This window comes from Trichosurus vulpecula, chromosome 8 (genome assembly GCF_011100635.1).
Source record: "Trichosurus vulpecula isolate mTriVul1 chromosome 8, mTriVul1.pri, whole genome shotgun sequence".
NCBI classification, from domain to species: domain Eukaryota; kingdom Metazoa; phylum Chordata; class Mammalia; order Diprotodontia; family Phalangeridae; genus Trichosurus; species Trichosurus vulpecula.
Window position 1 is genome coordinate 234,912,499 of NC_050580.1, and position 22,239 is coordinate 234,934,737.

The window sequence follows — 22,239 nt, forward strand, 5'->3', positions numbered from 1 at the left end:
CTAGTATCTTTGCCATGACAACCCCAAACGGGGTCATGGAGAGTCGGACATGACTGAAATGACTCAACAACAAAATCATAATTGCCCAGAGCCACCAGTTAAGAAGTTCCTAACATTTATACAAAGGTTTAGTTTTCTGTACCAATTTAAATTTTGCATATTTCCAGCTAGTCCCTGGTTTCCTCCACGGCCCTTTAATCAGCATACCCCACTCTAAAGACATGGAAGACAAACCTTCCTGGCTAATCATGGTGTTTGTATGGAGCAAAATCAGCATATGGTTAGCATCTTAGGTAAAAAGAAATAAGTAAAGAATATATGACAGCATCTGTTATTATATAAATACAGTGGGAAGAAGTTATGAAAATAGTAGAAGTTTAGGAACGTGCTTCAGTCTTTAAAGAGGTGAGTATAACTGGTAATTTCAATCCCAGTTCTTTGTTCCAAGATGCCAGCAGGGACCTAATGATCTACTGTAATCTCTTCTATCTCTCTCATATCTCAACTCTCCTTTTTCTATCTCTCTATTGAGAAAAGTGATTATTTCTCTCTCATTAATAGTCAGTTATTAAAATTGGGGAGACCCAAGCTTTTCCCCCTGTCTTATTTTCTTTTCTGAAGCCCAATCTCTCAAAAGGACAGGGCTGATAAAAGATAGGATTAACATTCTGGGTATTGCTACTTCACCCAACTAGATCAGACTTCTAAACTAAAATGAATTCCTGCCCATTGTGTTCCATTCTAGCTAATTTGGGCAGAGGTAGATCCTCTGTCTGGGTTGCCTAAGTCTGTGCGTGGTCAGGGTGAGTGAGCCCACTCTCTTTGTAAAGTCCATCTATCATTAATTAGTAACTAATCAGAGTTGATTGCTACCCTCTGGAACACCCACTTTTATAAGGGCATATTTTCCGTGAGACTGCCACCATGATGATTTTTGGTCCAAGAGAGAGATAGGCTAATGACTATTCCTTTTATTAATAAAATGCTAGCATTACTAATAAAATGAAATGTCACACTATCACTCTGACTCTCTCATTGTCCATCACCCCTCAGCTACCACTTGTCTCTCCTGATCATTTCATTAAGTCCCAAGTGGGGGCTGAGGATACCGCCTCCTCCGCTGCTTCTTCTCTTGCTCTCTTCATACGGTCCCACTTCTGCCCACTCTGCTCTCGAAGATTGTGACTAAAATCATTCTTCCAGCTCAAAGATCTCAGTAGTCCAGGTTTTTACTCAGGGTTCTGAGGAAGAAATGTCCCTCTGAACTACAAATCTCAGAATGCCGGTCAGTTTTCAAACTCCTATTACAAGGTTCTGTAGGATTTTGTTTCAAATACAACCATATCAACCACATTGGTCAGTGACCTTCTGATTGTTCATTTCAAATGAGTCACAGTGGAAGGAAGGATTCTTTCTAGTTGTTGAGATCCCCTAAATGCTCCTGTTTATAATGCACTTGTTTCATTATAATGCCCCAAATAATAAAAGTCTCTTCAATGAGATCCATGATTTATTAAAAGAGTTTGGTATAAACAATACTCCCAGGAAAAAAAAAAACAACAAAACCTAAATGAATGAGAAATGCCTTTTGTCCAGACTGCGACATACAATTGAATAACCGTGCTATCGAGTTAGAGCATTAACACATCAGTTGGACAAACACTGGAAATAGGTTGAGCCCATAATTGAATTAGGAAGATGAAAGTAGGCTTTCATGCATTGCATTTGGGAAATTGTGCAGCGCTTTTAACAATTCTAAACTGCTTCCAGGTGCAAAGACCTCTTCTTCTCCTCTTAGCAATACAAATATTCTCCCAGTGATATGCTTTGGTTGCAAATCCTAGACCATCGCTTATGAGGAATTAAATTTGTGGGTGACCCAGAACGCAATGAGAGACACATGTTATACTCAAGTAAACTATGGCATATTTCCAATAATTAATTAACCTGTGCTCAGGAAGTGGTATAAGGGATATCATTGAAGAAAGGTACAATCTGAAGGGAAAGTGAACTAGTGATTGGCTCAAACGAAATATTACACATAGATAGCTTGAGTATTCTGCTGTTCCTCTTGAAATGTAAAGAGGCCTAAAAGAAGGCCTTTAGCATATTGGGTAGATCCTCTGTGGGGTATCTTTGGAAGAACATGGATAAGAATCCTACGAGACAGGAAGGAATGGATATGTTGCAATCTGTACCCTTGGAGAGAATAGCCACATCCTTGAGATCACAGATCTGATGAAGCTTTGAAGCCTGCAGTGTGGCTTAGTGGATAGAATACGAGACTTGAAGTCCAAGTTCAAAGCCTGTTTCTGACAGTTTCTGGCTGGTTGACCACAGGCAAGACCTTTAACCTCTCTGAATCTCAGGTTCCTCATCGGCAAAATTTAGAATATAGATGGTCTCTTAGTTCCCTTCTAGCTCAAAAGCTATAATCCGATGTTTACATGGGTATATTTACTTTTTGATGTATTTACATAAGGATTTGCAGTGATAACCATGGACCTTGATGAAATTCAACTTCTTGCCAAGTTCAAGGGAAATCTGTAGTTGGACTAGCCGTGAAACATCAGTTCCATTCTTGGTGCTTTACTGTCCTCTGAGTCTTTGGGCGGAAAGTGGAAGACTAGGAACCTGGAAACCCTCGGTAGAGTCTAAGTATCAGTATCTGGCTCCCTTGCAGAGTCTTTCATCCCTTAAACAACATTTCTATTCAGACCCCATGGGAAAGTCTTTTTTTTTTAATTGTCTCATTGTATAGATGGAGAAACTGAGGCAGACATATTAGGCAATGTGATTGAGGTCACTCAGTGTCGTTCTTGTTGTTCAGTCATGTTCGACTCTTTGTGACCCCATTTGGGCTTTTCTTGGCAAAGACACTGGAGGGGTTCCATATTTCCTTCTCCAGCTCATTTTACAGATGAGGAAACTGAGGCAAACAGGGTTAAGTGACTTGCCCAGGTCTATACAGCTAGTAAATATCTGAGGTGGGATTTGAACTTGGGTCATCCTGACTCCAGGCCCGGTGATCTATCCCCTGCACTACCTAGCTGTCCTACTCCCTCAGTGAGATAAATCTAAAAGTTGCGTATTTCAAGTTCTAATCCTCCATTATGTTCCACAGTAACGTCTGAAAGTGACCAGTGGGTAATGGTCGATTCCTTTTCTAGTACTGAAAAGGGGGCATCTTAAGGAGATTCACCATGATCTCGTTTCTTCGTGTCTTAGTCGCCTTCAGTGATGTTGTATTTTCCTTCCTTGCTGGCTCAATATGTCTCCTTTGTTTGTGAGAGAGGCCTTCCATTTTTCTGCTCCTGTTGGAGTCTCCTCTTAGGACTCCCTTCCTTTGCTCCCCAAAGACTTCTGTGACCATTCTCTGTCCTGTTTTAGGTCCCTCGCATTTACTGGGAGCTGTCAACTCGACGGGTCCTCCTGATGGAGTTTGTAGAAGGTGGACAGGTCAATGATAAGGCTTACATGGAGAAGAACCAGATTGATGTCAACGAGGTAAGAAGAGCATGTTGGATGGGAGAAGGTGAGGCTTTGGTTTTGGCCTAGGGGTGACCAATTTAGAGCCATACCACAGAGTCACAGCTGGAGACCCTTCTGCCTTACTTTACCAAACTGTTGCCCAAAGAATGAATGTGATGGTTGTGTCAAGCTACAGGACCCACGTTGGGATTCTGAGGTCATATTGGAAAATGTGATTTATTCCACATTTCACATAGGGCAGAGGGGCCCTACGCAGAGGCTCGCACTCTCTCTCTCTCTCTCTCTTCAAAAATAAGAAGCGACGTGCAATCACTAAGGCCTTTCTTGCCCAGTGTCCTGCCCCTGCTATTTTTTGTTCTGAAAGGTGAGCATTGATCTCTCTTCATTTGCTATCAATGAGCCACAGAGCCGACTAGCTCCCGAAGAACAATGGCATGAAATCAATTGGACTCTGCCCATTTGTTCTTTTCTGGAGTCCAGAAACAGCCTCTCTTCTTTCCTTGCCTCCACAGCAGGGCTTTTGAGGTACCAGGTGAGAAAAGGAACCACAGGTTTGAGAGGTTTCTACTGGGATTGAGGAAGTTAGGCTAACAAAGCTTCTGTGGATGGATCTGGGACATTAGTCACACAAAGCAGGGCTGAGTGTCTCCTACGGCATCCTTGTCATTGTCAGCTTTGGGCCTCTAAAGCCTGGCTCTTGGGAGTGTGGGTAGAGAGTTTGAGGTCAGTAGGTCCATCTAACCCACAGTCTTTCCTTCTTTGTCTATGGTTGTTTACCCAGCTGGGCTAGCCACTTTATTACCAGAGACTGTTGCATAAGATCTAGTTTTTATGTCCTTGTAGTTTTGTGTACTTGGGGCAGCTATGTGGCACAGTGGTTAGAACACTGGGCCTGGAGTCAGGAAGACCTGAGTTCAAATCTGGCATCAGACACTTACTAGCTTTGTGACCCTGGGCAAGTCACTGAATCATGTTTGCCTCAGTTTCCTTATCTGGTGGCAAACCCCTCCAGTATCTTTGCCAAGAAGCCCAGATGGGGCCATGAAGAGTCAGACACCACTGAGACAACTGAATGACAGCAAGTTTTGTACATGGAGCAGCCCAAGCTACTACAGCCTAGTGAGATGCATTTCCATGACTGTTGAATGGGATTCATTAGGCAGCCTTTCTGATTGACCCTGAGGGGTTGGAGCATCATCCCCACAAGAGCCCTTCACAGCCCGGCCCCTTCGTGCATTCTACTGCCCTCCACATACTCTACGATCAGTGATACTAGCCTCGTTGCGGTCCCTCATGCACTATATTTCATCTCCCACTTCTGTGCCGTTGCACTGGCTGTGCCCCCTGCCTAGATTGCCCTCCTTCTTCGTTTCCATCTCTTAGTTTCCCTAGCTTCCTTCAGGACTCAGCTCATAATCCACTTTCCTTATACTTTTCAGGTCTACCCTCCTTCTCTTCCTCTTGTCGTTGCTTTCTCTAAAGATTATCTTCCATTTATAGTCTATATATCCTACACTGTCTCATGTTTTTGACTTTCTCTTGATCCCCAGCCTTTAGCACAGTGCCTAGCACAAAGTAAGCACTTATTAAATGTTTGTGGCTGACTGACTGTCTAGAACAACAGAGGAATGGGATAAGTGCTAGGAATAACTGATGCCCACTGTGACCTCTCCCCCCTCACTAGTGCGCCCTTCCCCCAGTATGAGTGGGAAGTTATCCCGGACCTTGTCCTCAGTGGGAGAAGAGGGTGGGAGAAGAATGAAGAGTGAGGGGACATGATAGAAGAAATCTTAGGCCAAAGATCACAGAATCACTATCTCTTAGAGTTGGAAAGACCCTCAAAGGTCATATAATCCAAACACAATCTGGGAAGGAATCCCTTCTATGACATCAGGAGAAAACTTTCTAAAATTAATCAGGGCCCAGAAATCCTTCAGATTTCAGACCCTAACTGCGGGCCAATCCTGTGGAACAGGGGGATGGGGGATGTTACCCTGCTGAGGGAGAGGGGAAGTCCTGCGTGTGCTGACTAGCTTATTTCCGTGAGCGCATCTGACCCACAGTTTTTTGGCCTGCTGGGATGTCCCGGCTAGGCTGAGCACATAGATGCCCGTCCGTCCTTACATACGCACAAACAGTTTCACGTGCACTTAGACACATCCACTCACTCCCTTGCCACCCTGTATAAATAATCCCTAGCTTTGGTGGGCAGAGAGAAGGGAGCTTCGGCTTTTTCTCAGGCGGCCTTAAAGGTGCTCTGAGCCTCTCTTGTCTCAGAGATGGGAAGGATCCCCAGGCCCTCCCTCCTTTTCCAAACAGGTTGGTGACATTTACTTAATGCCTGCTCTGGCAGGATTATCATTAAAGCTGCTACCAAGGCACATTAATCTCTCTGGATCCTCGCTGGTGCTGGGCTATAATGGCATTTAATCGGAGCAGGCTTTGATTTTTAAAGACAAATGCAAACACAACATGATCTGTTAGTGGTACTGTTGCTTGTCCATGACCAAGAGTGTTTGCTGCTGGCTATAAAGCTGATACTGGGATATATAAGTATAGTGTAGAGAGTACGGTTTGCTCTTTACACATCTGGATCGATTAGTAGTCAAAAGACATGAGTTCAAATCCTGACCCTACCCCTTATTACCTCCATGACCTTGTGTAATCGTATTTCACCTAACCTCTCTGAGTCTTGGTCCCTCATCTGTAAACTAAACGGTTAGACTGGATGGTTTCTGAGGCCCCTCCTAGATCTAAATCTGTGATCGTGCTGATTATGGTTCAGACACGTGGGGAAGTGGGTTTTGGAGACAGAGTAAGCCGAGATAGATAATCATAATAATTTCTTGTTGTTGTTAATCAGACGCATCTGACTCTCTGTGACCCCATTTGGGGTTTTCTTGGCAAAGATACTGGAGTGGTTCGCCATTTATTTCTCTAGTTCATTTTACAGATGAGGAAACTGAGGCAAAATGGTTCAGTGACTTGCCCAGGGTCACAATCTAGTAAGTGTCTGAGGCTGGATTTGAACTCAGGAAGATTCCAAGTCCGAGGCTTTATCTACTCTGCCACCTAGCTGCCCTGCATCATCATAACAGCTAGCATTTACGAAGTGCTTTAGGGTTCACAAGATGTTCTCCCCTTTGATTTTCACAGCAACCTTGCGAGGAGGGTGCTGTTATATCCCCATCTGACAGATGAGGAAATTGGGGCCTGAGAGAGGTTAAATGGCTTACCCAGGGTCATACAGCTAGTAAGAGTCTGAGGCTGGATTCAAACTCAGCTCTTCTTGTACCCAGGTCCAACACACTATCCACTCCATCCAAGCCACCTAACCTCCTCGAGGTAGAAAAGCCTTTCCTAGTTCTATCCTGATTTACAAAAGAAGCCTTGCTATGATGAAAGTTCTGTCTTATGTTATGAATGAATGAATGAGCCCATCAGCAAACATTTATTCAGTGCTTGCTATGTGCCAGGCCATGTCCTAGGTGCTACAAACACACACACAAAAAAATGAAACAATCCCGGCCTTTGAGAAGCTTACGTGCTGTGAGAATGAACCATGTGACCTGGCAACAGCAACAACAAACACTTATTAAATACCTATCGTATTCAAAACTATGTGATACTGGCTGAGAAGTAGAGTGGTGGATCAGTGGAATAGGTTAGGTACACAAGACACTACAGTCAATGACTGTAATGATCTGCTGTTTGATAAACCCCAAAACTCCAGCTTCTGGAATAAGAACTCACTGTTTAACAAAAACTGCTGAGAAAACTGCAAAATGGTATGGCAGAAACTAGGCAGAGACCAACATCTCACACCCTATACTAAGATAAAGTCAAAATGGGTACATGATTTAGATATAAAAGACTGATACTACCAGCAAACTAGGAGAGCAAGGAATAGTTTATCTGTCAGATCTATGGAGAAGGGAAGAATTTATGACCAAACAACAGACAGAGAACATTATGAAATGCAAAATGGATGAGTCTGATTACATTAAATTGAAAAGTTTTTGCACAAAGTCAATGCAACCAAAATTGGAAGGAAAGCAGAAAGCTGAGAAACAATCTTTACAGCCAGTGTCTCTGATAAAGGCCTCATTTCTAAAATATATAAAGAACTGAGTCAAATTTATAAGAATACAAGTCATTCCTCAATTGATAACTGGTCAAAGGATATGAACAGGCAGTTCTCAGAGGAAGAAATTAAAGCTATCTATAGCCATGTGAAAAAATGCTTCAAATCACTATTGATTAGAGAAATGCAAATCAAAGCAATTTTGAGGTACCACATCACACCAGTCAGATTGGCTAACATGACAAAAACAGGAAAATGGTAAGTGTTGGAGAATATGTGGGAAAATTGGAACACTATTGCATTTTTGGTGGAGTTGTGAACTCATCCAACCATTCTAGAGACCAATTTGGAACTGTGCCCAAAGGGCTATAAAATTGTGCATACCCTTTGACACAGCAATAACACTCTTAGGTCTGTATCTCAAAGAGAGCATACAAACAGGAAAAGGACCCACATGTACAAAAATATTTATAGCAGCTCTTTTTGTGGTAGCAAAGAATTGGAAATTGAGGGGATGCCCATCAACTGGGGAATGGCTGAACAATTTATGGTATGTGAATGTAATGGAATACTGTTGTGCTATAAGAAATGATGAGCAGGCAGACATCAGGAAAACCTGGAAAGACTTATATGAACTGATGCTGAGTGAAGTGAGCAGAACCAGGAGAACATTGTATACAGTAACAGCCACATTGTATGATGACTGACTTTGATAGACTTAGCTCTTCTTAGCAATGCAAGGATCTAAAACAACTCCAGAAGAGTCATGATAGAAAATGCCTTCCACATCCAGAGAAAGAACTATGGAGTCAGAACACGGACAGAAGCGTACTATTTGCTGTCCTTTTCTTTTGTTGTTTTCTTTTGTTTCTTTTGTCTTGTGGTTCCTCCTATTAGGTCCAATTCTTCTTTCCATCATGACTAATGTGAAAATATGTTTAATATGAATGTATAAGTAGAACCTGTATCAGATTGCACGCTGTCTTGGGGAGGGGGAGGAGAGAGAAAGGGAGAAAATTTAAAACTCAAAATCTTATGGAAGTGAATGTTGAAAACTAAAAATTAATTAATTACATATTTTTAAAAATACCAACTGTATGTAAGGCATTCTTACTAGATGGTAGAAATAAAAAGACAAAAATGACAGCCCTGACCTCAAAAAAATTTACATTCTTTTACAGGGAAAGTGAACACATAAATATTGCTTAGTTGTTTTTCAGACATATCTGATTGTTGTGACCCCTTTTGGGATTTTCATGGCAAAGACAATGGATTGGTTTGCCATTTCCTTCTCCAGCTCATTTTACAGATGAGGAAACTGAGGCAATCAGGGTTAAGTGACTTGCCCAGGGTCACACAACTAGTTAAGTATCTGAAGCTGGATTTGAACTCAGGTTTTCCTGACTCCACTGTGCCACCTAGAAACCTCCCCGTCCTAAGATCTTGACTCAAGATTTTTACTAGCTCAAAAAAGCCATTTGTGTTCCCAGGAAGGCTCCTAGACAGATTCTCACTTGGCCTCTTGGTGGCTCATGTCAACTTGCCATTTCCCCTAAAATTTGGGTATTTGAGTGGATTCTGGGACCCTAAAGTCACCAAAGAGAGATAGAACAGGGCAGTGCTTTTATCCAGTCGTCTCTCATGATGATAGTGATAATAGAAATGGGAGACAGATCCTGGACCTGTGATTTCCCTAGGTGAGTAAATTCCCTATGAAATTCTTGAAATTTCGTAGAATGAGGGAATCTGATTTGATAGTCTGTAAAGTCCATCCTATCCCACAGTCCTGTGATCCTTAAGATGCAAAACTCCGACTATGAGATCCTGTTTGTAAGGCAATCCATCCTATCCCACAGTCCTGTGATCCTTAAGATGCAAAACTCCGACTATGAGATCCTGTTTGTAAGGCAATCCTCAGTTCAGTTACCTTGGAAAGGTGATTAGACCCATCCAAGGCAGTGAGTGTTCACTGACTCCCATACCGCCAGTCATTACTGAGGCATGGTATTTTGCTTGATTGGGAGGAAACATAAAAGTTCGATTCTTTTAAACACGGTTTATCCTTAGCCTACTTACATTCACCAGAGTCAGTCATAGAATACATCATCTTGGCACCCTGAAGTTTCTAGAGAAGACAATCGTGTAAACCCTGAGGGGGTGTGAGGGATTTTAGGGATGAACGAACCTACCAGATGTAATCAAGTAAGTTAAGATTCTCACGTAGGCAGCCAGGTTAAGCAGTCTCGGAGTCTGGAAGACTTTAATTCAAATCTTTCCTTAGACACTTAACTAGCTGAGGCAAGTCATTTAACGGCTCTTTGCCTCAATTTCCCTAGATGTAAAATGAGGTTAATAATAGCACCTATCTCTCACAGAAACACATAGTGCTTTGGAAACCTTAAAAGCACTTTATAAATGCTAATTATTATTATTACATAGCATCATACAATGGTATAAAGATGCTTAAATGGTGTCTACTTCATTCTAGCCAAGGGTTACTGATGAGGCTTTCAAATGGGAGTTTCTTAATACCAGAGTAGCTAACCCTAACCCTGCACAAATCACTTAACCCTGATTGCCTCCAAAAAAAAAAGATCCTAGGATGGGACCAAAGAGGCAGCAGCACCTGATATCACAATGGGAAGGTTCTCTTTAAAAAAAAAAAAGCCAAGTAGGGGCCTGCTAGATGGTACAGTGGATGGAGCACTGGCCCTGGAGTCAGGAGGACCTGAGTTCAAATCCAGCCTCAGACACTTGACACTTAGTAGCTATGTGACCCTGGGCAAGTCACTTAACCCAATTGCCTCACAAAAACAAACAAAAAAGATAGCTCTTCTTCCATTCAAAGCCTTTTATAACTGGTCCTGTTCCTAACTTTTCAGTCTTTTTATACTTTATTCCTCTCCTCCCTTTCTCTCTCTCACCCCACAACATACTCTGTGGTCTAATGACACCGGTTTCCTGGCTGTTCCTTACACAAGACACTCCATCTCCTAACTCCAGGCATTTGCATCATCCGTCTTCCATGCTTGGAATGCCCTCCCTCCTCATCTCCACCTCTGGCTTCCCCGGGCCTCCTTCCAGTGCTGGCTAGAATTTCATCTTCTATAACAAGCGTTTCCAAATCCCCCTTAATGCTAGTGCATTCCCTCTGTGATTATTTCCATTTTATCCTGTATTTAGCTTGTTTTTATGCCTTCACACAATCAGCAGTAAGCCCCTGGAGGGACAGGACAGCTTTTTGCCTTTATGTATGCAGCCCTTAGCACAGGGCCTGACACATAGTAGGCACTTTAACAAAGGTTTGTTGACTGACTAAGGGGCTGGCCCTGGGCTCCCCTAAGTCAGTTGTCACATCATTCCCACCCCATTTCATGTGAGTTCTCCCACTCCACGAGTGACCTTGCCTAGCCTCATCCTTCTTAGCTCTTAAGGGGCTCAGATGAAACAAGGCCAGCCTGAGGTGGCTGTCCCACTCTTGCGGGGCTCTGCCGACTGATTGCTACCTTTCTCATGGTCTCATAGACTTCAAGCTGGAAAAGACCTTAAAAGTCATATCATCCGGTTCCTTTATTTTACAAAGGAAGAAGGTGAACCCCAGAAGAGGGGAGTGGCTTACCCAAAGTCACACAGCGTAGTAAAGGGCAGAATTGAGATTCAAACCCAAGTCCTGATTCCAAATCCACTGTGCAAAGCACTATATAAATGTGAGTTATTTATTATTATCAGAGAGACAGCCTAGCTGGTGAATAGAGATCTGCCCTCAAAGCTGGGAAGACCTTGATTTAAGTCACACCTCTGGCTGTGGGACCCTGGGCAAGACACCTGATTCCTGTTTGCCTCAGTTTCCTTATCTATAAAGTGGGTTTGGTAATAACACCTCCCTCCCAGTGAGGATCAAAAGAAATAATGATTGTAAAGTGCTTAGCACGGTGTCTGGCACATAGTAAGTACTACAGAAATGTTAGCTATTACTGCTATTACTTAACCTCTCGGTGCCTTAGGCCAGTGGTGTCAAATTCAAATAGAAACAAGGGTCACTAATCTGTACAGAAGGATCCTTGTGGGCTACATATTGACTGGGTTTTAAAACGTAATGTTATCTATGTTTTATTGTATTTTTATTTACTTTGTTAAATATTTCCCAATTACATTTTAATCTGGTTCAGGCCTCACTAGGGAGTGTTTAGGGCAGCATTCAGCCAGTATATCTGATACCTCTGCTCTAGGCAATTCTGTATAACTATTAGCTGCTGAGAAGGTACCTTGTTGTAGGGAGTTTACTCACCTGGGGGCTCCCTATACCCATAAAATCATAAGTCCAGGACCTATCATTTTATTATCACGTATTTTTATTTTTATTATCACCTATTTTTACTATCACCATCATCATGAGAGAAGACTGGGTAAAAGCATCGCCCTGCTCTTTCTCTCCTCGGTCTGACTTTAAAGTCCCAGAATCCACCGGAATGCAAGCATTCTGGGGGATATGGCAGACTCATCCTGGAGCCCCATCACCTGCCTGTCACAGACCGTCTGGGAAGCTGGCTGCCCATTCTGGCCCCCATCTGTTTCCGTCTTTTTAGATCAAGAGCGGGTATCGCTTCGGGGCCTAATCCAGGGATCATATTTGCCAATTACTTTAAGAGCTGGCGACAGTGATTCTCATTGATCTTGTTAAGAGTAAAGGTCGGATTGCAGCTTGTTTCTCTGGGCTCAATATCGCCTGCTTGAGCCAAAGAACTACTATTGATTGGCGGACCTTTATCGAAGGTTAATTGGATTTCCGCGAGTGTGTTTAGGATCCTGCTGGTACTGGGGAACAATCTAATTTGCGTGAAATTAGCAAAGAGGAAAAGGAGAGGGTTGGGGGTGGTGGGTTGGGGGAGTGTTCTGACTGGAGGCCATACCAAGGGACAATTCAGTTGTAACACTGGGTCTCTTTGGAAGAAAGTAGTCTGGTAAGGAGACTAGGAAAAGGATGATAACTGCTGCTCACAAGGCAAAGCCACCCTGAAGCAGGAAGAGATGGTCCACTTCTGTCCCTCAGACACGTATATTTCTGGACATGGCCAACGTGGAAATTTGTTTTCCTTGAGTATGCTTGTTAGTATGAAGATTTTTTTTTCTCTCTCAAAAAAATTTTTTGGAAGAAGTTGGGATATTAAGTTGGGGGATGGAGATAAAGGCTAGCAATAGGGTTATAAAGATGAAAAAAAGAAAATTAAGAAAAGCAGGTTATGGAAGCATTTTTTAAAATGCATAGAAGAGAACAGAAGGAAGGTCAGTAGGAAATCCAGCTAAAACTGAACAGCTTTGAAAATAACAGATTGAATTTGTTACATACTTGTAGGCAGAACCAAGCTGTATGTGGTACGGATTTACAGCTGTATGAATGATCCTCTTTTTCTATTCTGCTTTGTAAAAGGCTCCTCTTAGTTGGTGTTAAAGTTGAAAATAATTTTAAAAAAAAAATTTGTCTCTCAGCACAGTACTCCCAAATAAACGACAACATTCCAAGAGAAAGCTTTGTTTTTCTGAACCTGACTCTTCCCAGGATCATGGGTCATCTGGTGTTGTGCACTCATTTTATAGATAAAGTAACTGAAGCCAGGTAGGTTAAGTGATTTTTTTTCCAAGATCAGGTAGGTAGTAAGTGGACAAGGTTGAGATTCAAACCCAGGTCTTCTGATTCCAAATCAGTCACTCTTTACCCTATTGGGGTGGGGAACCTGTGGCCTCAAGGCTACATGTGGCCCTCTAGGTCCTCAAGTGCGGTCCTTTGACTGAATCCAAGTTTTACAGAACAAATCCTTTTATTAAGGGGATTTGTTCTGTGAAGTTAATAATAATTAACTTAATTTAATAATTAATAAAAGGATTTGTTCTATAAAACTTGGAGTCATTCAAAAGGCCACACTTGAGGACCTAGAAGGCCACATGTGGCCTCAAGGCTGCAGGTTCCCCACCCCTGCATACTATGCTACTTCTCTGACCTCTCTCAGATGCTTAACCCCTTCTGAACTCCTACGTCTTCCATGTATTAAAATGCTTATCTGAGGATCATTGATTTCAAGCTAGAACGGACCTTAGAGGTTACCTAGTCCAGTCCCCTCATATTACAGATGAGTAAACTGAGGCTGAGTGTGCTGAGACTCTTCTCATTACCACACACAGATTTAATAGGGATGAAATTAAGAGATATAAACCATACATTTAATAGCCGAACCATTGACAAGGTGGGTTACATTTCTGCTACATACGTGTCCTTTCTAAGACAAAGACACTCCATCTCCCCACTCTGGCCATTTTCTCTGGCTGTCCCCCATTCCCGGAATGCTCTCCCTCCTCACTCTGCCTCCTGGCTTCCTTGGCTTCCTTCAACTCCCAGCTAAAATCTCACCTGTTGCAGGAAGCCTTCCTCCATCCCTCTTCATTCTGGTATCTTTCCCCTCTCTTGATTATTTCCTTTTTATCCTGTATATAGCTTGTTTGTACATTATTGTTTGCGTGGTATCTCCTCCATTAGATTATGAGCTCCTTGAGAGCAGGGACTGTCTTTTGACTCTTTTTGCCTGGCACATAGTAGGTGCTTAATAAATGTTTATTGACTGACTAACCAATAACCTTTGGGTAAAAGGATGAGGATCTAGACTGAGAGGCGATGAGGGTCTACATGCATACATGACATGCATGAGGGTCTACGGTACATACAGCATGTCGTAAGTTCCTGTATTTCTTTTGAGGAGATGCCCAGCTTATGCACGGTAGAGGGAGAACCCTTGAAGGACTCCACCAGGGATATGTCCACGCGTTGTAGTAGCATAGTGGAAGGTCCTGAAGCAGGATTGAGGAGGCTTGGTATCAGATGCAGACACTGCCACAAGCTCGCCGTGTATAAAATAAGGATAATAACATTACATTACTTACCGCTTAGGATTACCATACAAATCAGGCGCAGTGATGTGAGTGAGTTACTATATAAACAGAAGCTACCGTTACTATTCCCTCAGAAGTCTTGGAGTGTCCTTCTCCTCCTCGCTGCCCACTTCCCTTCTCCCTTGAGCACAGGGACCTCAAACTCTCATTCTTCATTGAGATTGATTGGGCTACAAAGTGCAGAGTTTGAGGACCCCTAAGCTCCAGGGAATCTGGGAAGCCTCTCATTCCAAAAAAAAACCCCCAAAAACCTGAGCAACAACCCAGGCCATGTTGATTCTCTTATCTTCCCTTGCCTCTCCCCCAATGCGGGGAAATTGCGTGTTCCGTTCTAGGAGGCTGCAGTGATTAGCATTGGGAGGCGCTCTGGAGGTTGGATCAGAGCAGCCGAACAGATGTAAAGGCTCTGTCCACCAAAGGTGCTACAGCGATACTGTTCATCTCTTTCCAACCGCTCTTTAAAAGCCTGGCGATTTTTATGGGGAAACAGCTCAGCAGATAGATTTCTGGGGGTTCCCTGCCATAGCAGCAGCTGAGAGCAGTTAAATGTCTGTAGAAAAAGGTGTGGGGGATTATTGGAAGATACATAGGGAGGAGTCCTGGCACCCACTCTGTAGATGAGGAAAACCGAGGTGGAAAGGATTAGAGGGACTTACCCAAGAGGAGCTAGTGCCTGGTGTAGGACTGGTATTAGGAGCTCCTGGCTCTCTTTTACTTTGTGTTCTGTTTCCTAGCTCACTGCTTCCCTCGGTGGTCTTGGTCTTGCTTCTAAGACACTCCCGAGAACAAAAATAGACTATCCTTTTGGGGGTGGTTACAAATTAATCCAAGTGGTTATGGAATAATTAAAGACTTTCAGTCAGTTCTAGTTTTGAGAAAAATCTAAAAATAACTCCTTGATTTAAATATTATTTACTAAATTAATTCTTTACTCAGCCTTTTTATAGACTCCTGTTTTTCCTCCTACTGCTACAGAATAACGCTATTGTGTAGTTACTTAGAAATTACTTAAGTGAGTGGCACATTCTTTTTACTAAGAAAAAATTAAGAGAATTGTCACCTTCGTGAAGCCTGTACTGCTGTGCTAGGTTAATGCTGTTGGTTAGCCTAATACTCATTGGTCTTCCAACAGAACTCAGACAAGGTATCTTCTTGGAATGACTATTACCTTGGCCTGTGGATTCCTTGTAGAATCGTGAGGCGGTAGGACCTTGAGAACTCATCTCTTCCCTTCCCCTGCCATCAGAGAGGTGCAACACCTAGTTCTTTTCCTGATACATTCACTGGACAGAAAGAGGCCTCTCAGCATGCTGATGGTTTTTAGTTCAGCTGTGTTCTGAAGCATGAATCGGGGCTATTGAAACAGGACAGAAGTCTCGTATCACCTAATGTTTGAATCCTTGACGCATCAAGAGCTGATCTTTGAAGAGTCAGGAGGATTTTCAGATTACTGTGAAGAACCCTCTTCTGTCTTGGCAGCGTGCCTCTGTCTTAGTGAGTCAAGTACCTTCTTGGTGGACCTCATGAGTTTCTCATCTAGAGCATCAGGAAAGGCATTTCATGGTGATAAGTAGCAGGTAATAGTATAAAATCCAGTAGATAAAAGTCTACTTCTAGGGAGGCATGAGGTGATATAAATGACTCTCGATGTGATTTTGCTTCCCCAAGTATTACTATGCGGGTAAAATTCAGTTCAAGTGACCATCAGTGGCACAGTAGAGAAAGCCCTAGGCAAGCCATAAGGAATCCTGAGTTCTGATCCAGATTCTCCCGGCTATGTGACCTTGGACAAGTCATTTCAAATAATTATTGAATTTAGAGCTGGAGGAGCCCTCAGAGAAAATCTAATCATAGAATCACAGGATCTCAGTTAGAAGAGATCCTTCGGAGATCAATTAGTCCAGCCTGTTCTTGATCAAGATTCCCTGTAATGACCTTACTGAAAATGATTATCCAGCCTCTTCGTGAAGACCTGCAATCAAAAGGGGCCTCCTGTTTCCCAAAGCAGCCCCTTTTATTTTGGGACAGTTCAAATCACCGGAAAAGTTTTCCTTATATCAGCTCCCCCAGCTTCCACGTACTACCCCTAATTCTGCCCTTTGAAGTCACACAGAACAAATCTAATCCCCCTTTCACTTAAAAGCCTCTCAGACATCTGGAAGATGGCTAGAATATATCCTCTGAGTCTTCTCTTCTCCAGGCTAAACGGCCCCAATGTTTTTCAAACAGTTTTCGTGGCAGTCATCTATATGAAGCAGCAAGGCATCCCGAGGGAGAGACAGGAAGCCACACGTACCCGGTGGGTGAGTCAAACCACTGCTACCACCTGGACCAAAAAACTCCAAGGGGAAAACCGAGCCCAAGAGCCCTGAGAATAACTTTTTGCTTTTATTGTTGTTTGGTTTTCATTTGTGTCTAACTCTTTGTGACCCCTTTTGAGAGTTTTCTTGGCAAAGATACTAGAGTGGTTTGCCATTTCCTTCTCCAGCTCATTTTACCAATGAGAAACTGAGGCAAACAGGGTTAAACGACTTGCCCAGGGTCGCGCAGCTAGTAAGTGTCTGACACCAGATTTGAACTCATGAAGATCAGTCTTCTTGACTCTAGGCATGGTACTTTATCTGCTTTGCTACCTGACTGCCCATAGATGATGACTTGTGTTGTTGCCATTTTTCCAGTCATGTTTTACTCTTCGTGACCCTATTTGGGGTTTTCTTGGCAAAGATACTGGAGTGGTTTGCCGTTTCCTTCTCCAGCTCATTTTACAGATGAGGAAACTGCGGCAAAAAGGGTTTGGTAACTGTGTCTACCTGTGCTGCAGCCCCTGCTTCTTCAGCCACCGTAGCCCCTGAAGACTCAGAAGAAAGTTCTTTCTACCAAAGTCCCTGGCTCCACATCACAGATGGATATGGTTTTATCAGTGGAAGTGACTAAATCTTCTCTCCCAGCTTGACCCTTCACTCTCTGGACTTTTCTACCATCTCTGTTCTAGCAGGTGTCCCCACCATAGAGATAGATGCCTTCCCCTCTGTGGCCCCCTACCCCAGTTGGTGAGTTATTTCCCAGAACCGCCGTCTGAGGACGTGCCCAAGCCATCCATGACCTCTCCTGGCTCTGTTCCTGACCCTCTGGACTTTTCCACCTTCTTCCCATTTTGCTCCTCTTTTTTTCAGCTCCCTTTTATTGTTGTCTTCCTCCATTAGAATGTAAGCTCCTTGAGGGTAGGGGCTATCTTTCTTTTTGCTTGTATGTATATTCTCAGTCCTTAGCACTATTCCTGGCATATCCTAAGTGCTTATTACATGCCCTGTGCATGCCGATAACACATCTATTATTATCATGTGCTATGCTGATGCACCCTAAAGATGATGGCATCTTTCCATCTGACTTATAGCTGAAATCTCCTATGTATGTTGTCTTCCCATTAGAATCAGAGCTTCTTAAAAGCAAGGACTGTTTGCTTTTCTATACATATCCCCAGTGATTAGCACAGTGTTTTGCAAACAGTAAGTGCTTAATAAATGCACATTCATTTGTAGCTCCTTCCATGATCCTGGCTGTCCACAGTAGACATGCTTATCAGCATCCTTCCCAAAATGGGGTAGCTAGAACTGAGCCATAATACTTCAGATGTGGTCTGACCAGGGCAGAAGAGAGCAGGACACTCACCTCCCTTTTCTAGATGTTGTGGCTTTCTTCATGAAGCATTTTCCTTTTTGAATATTGTGTTACCCTACTGACTCCTACTGAACTTTCAGCCCACTAAAACCCCCAGATCTTTTTCTCATGAATTATTTTCTAGTGATGCCTATATCTTGTACACAGTCATGCAGCTGATTTTCTTAACCTAACTGTAAGACTTTGCATTTATTCACATTAAATTTCATTTTATTAAGTTTGTCCCATCCTTTTATCTGAATGTTTTTGGATCTTGACTTGGGCACTCAACCAACTCCTGTTTCTAGCATTGTGTCATTTGCAAATGTGATATGTTGTCTCCCACATTAGCTTGTAAGCTTTGTAAGGGCAGGGATTGTCTTTTGTGTCTCCTTGTATTCCTAGCACTTAGCATGAGGCCTGGCACATAGTAGGTGCTTAATATTTATTGATTGTTTGATACCATCTATACCTCCATCTAAGACATTGATGAAAATATTGGACAGTAAAAGACCAAGGGAAGATCCATTGGAGGCGCTTTATTAGAGACCTCCCTTCAGAGTGAGGTCAATCTATTAATGACTATTCTTTGGGTTTGCTCATTCATCTGGTTTTGAATCCACATATCTTTACTGTCCTCCTGCCCATATCTGTCAACTTTTACCACAAGGAGATCGTGAAAGGATTTGCCAAATGCTTCACTTAAATGTAGGTAAGCTCTAGCTTTAGTGTTTCCTTTGCCAGCCACTGCAGTAACTCTGTCAAAAAAAAAAAAAAGGAATTGAGGTAGTATGCCATAACCTATTCTTGATGAAGCCATCTTAATAATCAATGCTTCCCTTTCTAAATACTTACAGATCTTCTCTTTAATCTCTTTAAAAATCTCCAGAATTTTGTTCAGGAATCAAAATCAAGGCCATGGGCCTATAGTTTGAATCTTTCTTTTAAAAATCTTTCCTTTTTAATCTTTCCTTTTCTATAATTTGAATCTTTCCTTTAAAAAAAAAAGTTGGTGCATATAGCCATTTTACAGATTAAGAAATTGAAGCCAGAGAGGTTAAGAGACTTTTTCGATGTTGTAAAGACAAACAACTTTGAAAGACTTAGGAACTTTGATTAACGCAGTGACCAACCACAATTCCAAAGGTCTCAAGATGAAACATGCTACCCACCTCCTGAAGGGTTATAGACTCAGTACAGATTGAAACATCTGTATTATTTGGACATGACTGATGGGGGAATAGAGGTTTTGTTTTTCTTGCTTTCTCATTTAGGGAGAGGCGAGAGAGAGAGAGAGAGAGAGAGAGAGAGAGAGAGAGGGGACTTCTGTTCATTTAAGAAATTAATTTAAAAAAAAAAGACAGGCCTTTATTTTAAGAAGAAGCTTAGGGTCATCCAAAGAACTTTGTAATTTCCCAAAGGCAGTCTGGCCCTCTCTCTTTTTGTTTAGTACATTATCCCTTTGCAGCGGCTGCTCAGGAGATACGTACTGATAGACAAGCCATATAGCTTGTCTTTCTAGCTGCGTATCATCATCTGGACAAAAGGCATTCTTTATATACTTGGTTTTTCCTGTGGAGATAGCTAGATTGGACTCTTTTGAATTCTTTTGAGTGATTATGGATCTAATTTAGGAAGCCCTGTAATGTTCTGGGGCATGTGGGTAGTGGCAACTATCTCAAAATTATCTATAAAATAAAGGGTATTGGGTTATGGTGACCTCTCCACTCCCTTCCAGCTCTAAATCTATAATATTATGGTTCTACCAAGGATAGCCTTGAATGGAAAGAGAAATCAGGAAGGGGGGGCGAGGAGTGGTCAGAGGCCTGTTAGACTTTGTGGGGTACGGAGAGTGTGTGTGGTATGTGGGTTGTTGCCTGGCTGCTAGACCTATTGTTAACCTTGATCGTACGTCAACAAATCTCGTTCTGTTTTCAGCAGTAGTTGCTGGACCTTCCACTCTCCACGGTTTGCTTCTGAATGCACAATTTCAGGTTAATTCTTTCAGCCCTGAGGATGCCCCCAAAGCACAGAGCCCAGTACAGCAGATGGAGGTGATTCCAAATCACTCCAATCACCTCTTTTTTTTTTTTTTTTTTCCCGTAACACAAAATGAGCTCTGTTTAGTTACCCTCTCTATGGAAACCTAGCAGGTAGGGCACAATGGCACCTGTGTCTCTCATACTTTAAATACTTTGAGGTTTACAATGCATTTTTTTTTCACAAAAACTTTTTTAAACAGTTTTGTGAATTCGATTGTGTAACTATTATGGTCCCTATTTTATTTATAACTAAATAGATCCGTAGCTTGCTGGAGCATTTAATGTTTGCCAGGCTTTGTGCTAGCAACCGGAAACACTAATACAAATAAATAAAACAGTCCTTGCCTCAAGGAGCTTATGTCCAGATGAGAGATGACAAACACATAAAGGGGATCTAGAAAGCAAGGGGAAGGGCAAGGGGAGGAGGAGAGAAGGCCAAAGAGTGAGTTGAGTAAGGAGTGAAGTCGTTGTTCTGAAGGGGACTATGACATCAGGGAGGTGATGCCATAACTTGCAAGTGAATTGGATTACAGTGAGGGAGTGCTGTGCGAAGTCACCATCCTCACTTCCTCCTCCGGGGCCATCTGGGTCCAGTGGCCAGATACGGATCAGCATGACTGGAGATGGCCCCAGCAGGGCGTGAAGCGAGCATGGCTAGAGGCCTTCAGGAAACAGAGCTAGGAAGTCGCTAATCCAGAGAACAGGCCTGGAAATTTCCCCAAGGTGGAAGGCACCTGGTAAACAGGTAAAGACTAGAGAGGCATAGGTAAGCATATGGAATTGTTGGGCCAGAGGCTGTTTGCTATATTCTTAATTGAAGCTATGGGTCAGGGGTCAGGTTTCCAGTCATAAGAAGAAAAGCATATTTAATCAGTATTTCATCTAATGAAATTTGCTATAAGCTAGAGGTCTGTGGGGACCACTGTGGCAGCAGGGGGCAGCGTGGCACAGGAATGAGACCAGCGACTTTGGATAAATCGCTAACTTCTCTGGGCCTCAGTTCCCTCATTTGTCAGAAGGGTATAAGAGCACCTGCCCTACCTATTGTGTTATGAGGAGTGAATGAGATAATAGAGTGGAGGCAATTTGAAAAACTTTAAAAAAACCAAAAGACAAAAAAACTGAAGACATAGTTCAATTATTTATTACTTTTCAGACAAATTGCGATTAAGCTGGAGTTAAAAAGAGCAAGCCACACAGTTAATAAAAGCTTAATAAGCAACAATAAATGCATGGAAGAACCACACAGAGAAATACAGGGGGCTTCACACAGATTTTCCCCGGGGGGAGTAGGGTTGGGTAGAGACAGACAATATTTTACACCCTCACGATGGTGGCCTCAGATTCACATGTTCAGCAAAATTACAAACATGTCAGTGTATTCACACACACACACAGATAAGGCTAACGTATATTTGTGTGTATACATACATACACACACACATACATGCATGTATATAGGAGGCGATATGTTTGTATAGGTTGTGTGTATGTATATCCTGTATGAGGCTATATATGTGTATGTATGTGCATAACACTATATATGGATATTGGTTGGTTGGTGTCCTTTGTTCTTGAAGAGGACCAAAATGACATCGCTACGCTAGAGTCAGGTTTCAGTGTGTCCGACTATGGCGGTTCAGACCAGTATGAGCTCAGAATGCTCTGCCACAGGTCGGGCACAAATAGTCCGTGTGAACATTTGCGGGGGATTCTCCAAATTTGTGCATCATCTGTTTCCTTTAAGCTGTCCAATTCTCCTTTGCCCATAGAGCACAGCACCTTCTCTGATGTGGGCACGCCATGCTGGACGGTCCTGTGCCAGTGTCTCCCATGTCACACAATCAATTCCAAAGTTCTTAAGAGAGACCTTGAGAGTGTCCCTTATCGCTTCTTCTGATCACCTTGTGAATGCTTGCCCTGTGTGAGTTCTCCATAAAATAGTGTTTTTGGCAAGCGTACGTTTTGTATTCGAACACCGTGGCCAGCCCATCGGAGCTGCGCTCTCTGAAGCAGAGTCTGAAT

General features: G+C 42.7%; 1 protein-coding gene across 1 annotated transcript in view; it reads left to right on the top strand.

Annotated features, from left to right (window-relative positions):
• The window catches only part of ADCK1 (aarF domain containing kinase 1), a 179,651-nt gene that overhangs the window by 139,936 nt on the left and 17,476 nt on the right, over positions 1-22,239 (top strand). The window contains exon 7 of the mRNA XM_036735669.1: positions 3,391-3,507. Within this exon, the coding sequence (XP_036591564.1) occupies positions 3,391-3,507 (117 nt within the window). The remainder of the gene's footprint in view (positions 1-3,390; positions 3,508-22,239) is intronic.